Genomic DNA, 5,428 nt, shown 5'->3' with positions numbered 1-5,428 from the left:
AAATGTCATTGAATCGAGTCCCTTCCAAAAACAGCAATAAATGGCAAGAGCAACTCTATTACTCAGGATCCAGCAGGGTAATGACCCGCGTCACTTGACAGCTCAGAGGAATACAACTATCTGTCTTGCTACATGAAAATCAACAAACCCCGTTCTCAGTCTGCTGTTGCATCCAACAGTGCCATCCCCCTTTCATCTTTCTCAATATGCTCCCTCAGCTCACAGCTTCTGCTGGGCCGAAACCCCCTTCCAGTAGTCCAAAATATCATGGAGGTCCTCATCTTTAGCAAATTGCACCTTCTTACGCAGGGCGTGGCCTGCAGCTATGTAGGAGGCCTCTTCTCTGGGGCTTTTCTTGTAAGGCCGGAATCGCTCCCAGATCCTCAGTGTGCTCTCCGACGAATACTCTGGACTGGAGGAGTAGCCAGAGTTGTAGTTGTGGTGTCGAGAAGGCGAGAGCTGGGAGTATGCTGCTGTGGCATCCCTTTTGTTGCGCCCGAGCGGCTTGAGGAATGAGGCCTTTTGGGCTGGAGTGGGTGAGTCATTGGCGCCCTCGTAGTAGAGAGCTGGGAAAGAGTGGCGATGCTCAGAGCTGTGGTAGTCTGGCTGAACCTCCAAGTGGTGCTGCTGCTGCTGCTGTCCACCGACTACCATCCCTGCTGCACCTGCACCCCCATTACTACAACCCATTCCACCTCCATTCACGCTTACCCCACCGCCATTTACATTACCCATACCACTACCATTGCAGCCTCCACCTCCTCCACCTCCACCCCCTACACCACAACCCACAGGGCTGCCTTTTTCTGGAGGGTACTTTGAAGTGTCATTGCTGCGCTGCTCAGGGTCCACACTGAACACCCTAGTGCTCTTGACCGAACCCACAGAAGAGGCACCACACCGGTTTTTCACCACGGCTGTGTCAGCACTTAACTGCCTCTGCAGGGGGCGTGTTGCATTGGCTGGGGGTGGGTCACGGTAAGGAGGGGAAAGGAACCCCCCACCGCTGATGCCTGGCCGCTCAGACAAGGGCATGACCAGCGGCACTGGGGCCATAGAAGGATGAGGCTGCTGATGTAGCTGAGGATGTGGTTGTGGGTGAGACTGGGGGTGAGACTGGGGGTGAGACTGGGGGTGAGACTGGGGGTGAGGCTTTGGGTGCACCTTAGGTGAGGAGGCCATTATCTGATCTCCAGGATGACCTGGAGAGAGGGGCAGAAGGTTACGGGGGAGGGAGGTGACACAGGCTGGAGGCTGAGAGGAGGAGACAGGGTTGCCGTTGTCAGGTGTGGTGGCAACATTAGCAGAGGCATCCAGCTTCAGGGCATCAATGCAGTTGTTAATGATCTGATTTACCTTGTCCACCTCCTTGGCGATGGTGGAGATCTCTGATGCTGACCCACGACCATCGTCATCCGAATCCTCGCCAGCCTCTGTCCCATTCTCAGCTCCTCCTCGCATATCCACAACTACTCCCCCTCCTCCTCCAGCTCCGCATACTGCCACCCCACCCTCCCTGCCATCCCCTGCCACTCCCCCCATTCTTACATCCATGTAGTTGCTCTTGCCGCCCATTGCCTCAGTGAACACAGTGGCCATTTTTTCAACCTGGGGCAAGGTCGAGAGGCGTGAGGAGCTGGTGTTGGTCGAACCGTGGAGCATGCCCGTGCTAGAGGAGGCAGATGTGGGCAGCTTGCCCCCTGCTCCCCCGCCATGGTGGTGCTGATGGTGGGACTGCTCCTGGAGGCGCTGCATGGCACCAGAGTCATTGGTCACTGCTGCAGCCGCTTCAGGGCCATATCTGAAAAACCACAGGATCACTTCAGTACAAACACAACAATAATAAAGTGATTCTATTACTAAATCTGTGTCACTGTTCTACATTGTCTTCAAATAAACATTTGTTATTATTCTGCGGTGTGGTTTGCGTTTCAAAAGCGTAATTATGTAGGATGACAGAATCCTTGCTGTATTAATTGAATCTTAAAATTATGAAAAATAGCACGGCACAAAATTATTTAAAGTTAATAACTTCTCTTATGGAATTATGGAATAATAAATGAGGCTTCTAATGTAGGCAGATCATCACAAAACAATGCAGCCAACAACTAATGAGCTGTTGCCAACGACATTAAATCTTCTCGAAAGAAAACAATCACACCCCTGGGATGTTTAACATAATAAGACATGTGTTTGACCTCTGTTGAGAAGAGTATGTTGTGTGATTTAGATTGTTTGTTTTTTCCAACAGACTTGCTCAAAAAGTTCTGCACAAATTTTGATGAAACATGGTAGAATGGTGAGACATGACCGAGGTAAAACCCATTAAATGTGGGAGCCAATCTGAATCATGGGGAAGATAGTGGATTTTTTCATGATTCCTTAACCACAGGGACATTTTTCATGTGTGTTGAGTTCAGCTTATGTTCCCCCCATCAGCAGCTGTGCAACCTCACAGTTTTGGACCTTTAAATATGGTCAAACTCTTCGTGCAAACACAGAAACAAAAGGCGAAATTGGGGTTAAGACACAAAGCTGGTGAGGCTCAATAATTAATTACACAGCAATATTCTAGCTAAATTTAAGTAATACACAAACAAGTCATACAGTGCTGAATTCTTCAAGTATATTGAAGTGAGGATTGAGATTGTTTAGTGCTTATACATTCAACTATTCATATACAGGAAGAAGAATCTGCTTTGTCCTGATATAAAAGTTAAAATTGATAACTGTCTTATACCTCATTTCCAGAATAGTTTTCTTTACACTTATAGCCTTCTCCTGCTCTTCTTGGATTCGTCGTCGCCTGAGACAGTAGTAAACAAATCCAAGCACGATGACCATGCCAAACAGACAGCCCAGGATAGTCATGATGTAGTGGGTAGTTGTGGATGGATTGGGTAGTTGGCCCTCTGGCCCAGTAGCCCGTGTTGTAAATAACAGGCAAGTGTGGTTGTATCTCTGGGATTTGCTTACAGAAGCCACACAAAAGGTATAGTTGGTGTGAGGCTTCAGCTTGTCCAGAGTGATTATCTCCTTCTTGTTCTTCAGGGGCATGATGTCTGCAACAAACGTGTAGTTGTACTGAGAGAGTATGTACATCTTGCTGTACGGTCGAGGGATCTGCACCATGAGGGAAGCAGTATAGAGTGTGACAGTCTGAAGCTTCATAGATATCTGATGGTTATTGGTGGGGTCAGTCGTGGATGACACGGGGGGCTGGTGGTAGAGACCTTGATCTGGGTTGTCCAAACCCATCCCAGAGCCATCTAAGTCTGGCGGCAGGGAGGGTATGCCTGGAATTATCATACCGTCCCGACAGATGGATGAAAGAATGGACCGAGCATTTCGCCCGTGACCAGGCACCGGACTTAGGAGTGGATAACCAGTCATCTCCCGAGGGGTTTCACACTGGAGCCGATCATAGGTGTGGGTGACGTTGTTAAATGACTCTAGCCACGTGAGAAAACTGAAGAGCTCACAGCCACAGTGGAATGGGTTTCCTGCAAGCTCGCACACCATGAGGCGATTGACGACATTAAAAGTGGACGGGTCGAGGCGGGCCAACTTGTTGGAGGATAAATCCAGGCTGCTGAGGCTGGGGCACTCCCAGAAGGCATTGGTGGCAATGACCTCAATGAGGTTGTGCTGGAGGAAGAGGCACTGCATGCGACCCAGGCCTCTTAACATGCCCTCAGTCAGGTTGGTCATCTTGTTGTAACCCAGCTGGAGAACCTGACATGGACACAACATATTTCCGAAATGTCATTTGTTTCAATTAACATAAACAGAAAGTCATGTGGGGTTCACAAAATAAAATGTTTTAAAGCATTGAGCTTAGTTCTGTTTTATTGGTTGGTATTACAAGTGTGTCAGAATCAATGACATATTCTTAGTGTAAACAGCGTGGTGTTCATGGGTTGCAGACCTGCAGGTTTGCCTGTCCAGCAAAGGCTCCGTCCTCGATGTAGCTGATCTCATTCTTGGTGAGATTGAGATCAGTGAGGTTGGTGAAGCGATACATGGAGGTAAAGAGAACCGCCTTCAGCTTGTTCTCATTAAGCCTCAGGTCGTGGACCTAAGGGATACAAGAAACAACGAGTGTCAGGTGATTCATTGCACCTTTAGGTTAAGAGTAGGTTTAGCTTTAGGATCTCTGTTATTGGAAAATGTCTATACTGCCTTTCATGGGTAATGAGTCATTCCCCCAGAGAGACATCCTATTGACTTTACGTTGAGGTAATCATAGCCCATTAAAGTGCAGCTAACCGTCGATGCTTTGAAAGAAAAAAACATTAGCCTACATTTGTAAAATATTGCTCAGGCAAACATTCTTTTATTAGACACTTTAACAAAGTAACATCTGACTTTTTGAGTGTGTTGCATAGGTTTATTGGTCATATAAGTGTTTCGCCAACATACAATGTGTGGACTGAGGTGTTTTGTCATGGAGGCCGAATGTGAAGTTTTTTTACCAAACGATTCCTGATGTTTCTCTTGGAAATGACGGTCAAATTCTACGAAAATATTGTTCATTGTTGGGTCCCATCAGTTTCAGTTTCATTCCTCAGATTGTGGCTCAGCATGCACCCAGTCACACTCCATGGGGTCAGGCCCATGACCTTAAAACCTCACTCTAACTTTATGAGGAAAGGCTTGTTTACCACAAAGACTGACAAAGAAGCTACAAATAAAGGCAAATCTGCCTTTTTCGGGATTTATCTTACAAAATGCGAGGTCATTTGAACTAAAAATCTTTTCAAATTTCAAAAAAGTTTTGCAGAATTGTGAATTTGTTCATGAATGCATATTGAACAAATAAGTACAAGAATGAAAGTCCAGTTTCTCCCAGGAAACGCAACAACATATTGTGTTTGAGGCTGAGAGACAAAATGAGCTCAGTGTCAGAAGATGTAGGCAAGCGTATACTGACCGTGCTGTTGATGTGCTGGGGGATGGTTTCGTAAGGAGGCTGGTTCTGACTGCAGATAGCCAGCCAGACGTAGCCTTTATCGCCCTCTATCAACCAGCAGTCACCCCTCACTGAGCCAGGCAGGTGAAGGAGCAGAAACACAGAGAGCAGAAGGGGGAGCACCAGGGAGGGGGAGAGGCTGGAGAGGTCCAGTCTGCCGGCCATGGTTCAGATTTGAAGAGTCTGAGGTCGTCCGGGTGGGACAGAGGAAGAGAGAGGAGGAGCAGGAGAGCTTCAGATCAGGACGGCTGCAGGTAATCTTAAGTGGAGGAAAAAGGTTGGCGGGCAGTGTTTTGGCTGAGATTAGAGGTGATTTTGCAGCATGGCAGCGAGTCCTTTCCCCATCTTAGGTGTTCCACGGCGAACGGTTTTGGAGGCTATCACGCCAGCAACAACACATGGCCCCTGACGACCGCGGGGGTCTTGACGGCGCAGACGGGGAATCGCTCGCTCAAC

The 5,428-nt window shown here is 48.0% G+C and overlaps 1 protein-coding gene across 1 annotated transcript; it reads right to left on the bottom strand.

Annotated features, from left to right (window-relative positions):
* Window positions 1–219: 219 nt before the first annotated feature.
* Window positions 220–5,137, bottom strand: LOC143010211 (protein phosphatase 1 regulatory subunit 29-like). Its single transcript, XM_076162423.1, has 4 exons — window positions 4,934–5,137; window positions 3,929–4,078; window positions 2,741–3,735; window positions 220–1,801 (listed from the first exon to the last, which is right to left on the bottom strand). The coding sequence occupies exons 1-4, from the start codon at window positions 5,135–5,137 to the stop codon at window positions 220–222; spliced, it is 2,931 nt and encodes a 976-aa protein (XP_076018538.1).
* Between the last annotated feature and the right edge of the window lie 291 nt (window positions 5,138–5,428).

Source organism: Genypterus blacodes, unplaced genomic scaffold (assembly GCF_046128005.1).
Source record: "Genypterus blacodes isolate CSIRO-AG114 ecotype Tasmania unplaced genomic scaffold, CSIRO-AGI_Gbla_v1 ptg000121l_1, whole genome shotgun sequence".
NCBI classification, from domain to species: domain Eukaryota; kingdom Metazoa; phylum Chordata; class Actinopteri; order Ophidiiformes; family Ophidiidae; genus Genypterus; species Genypterus blacodes.
Note: the sequence above shows the minus strand (reverse complement) of the source record. Positions and strands in the feature narration are given on the sequence as shown.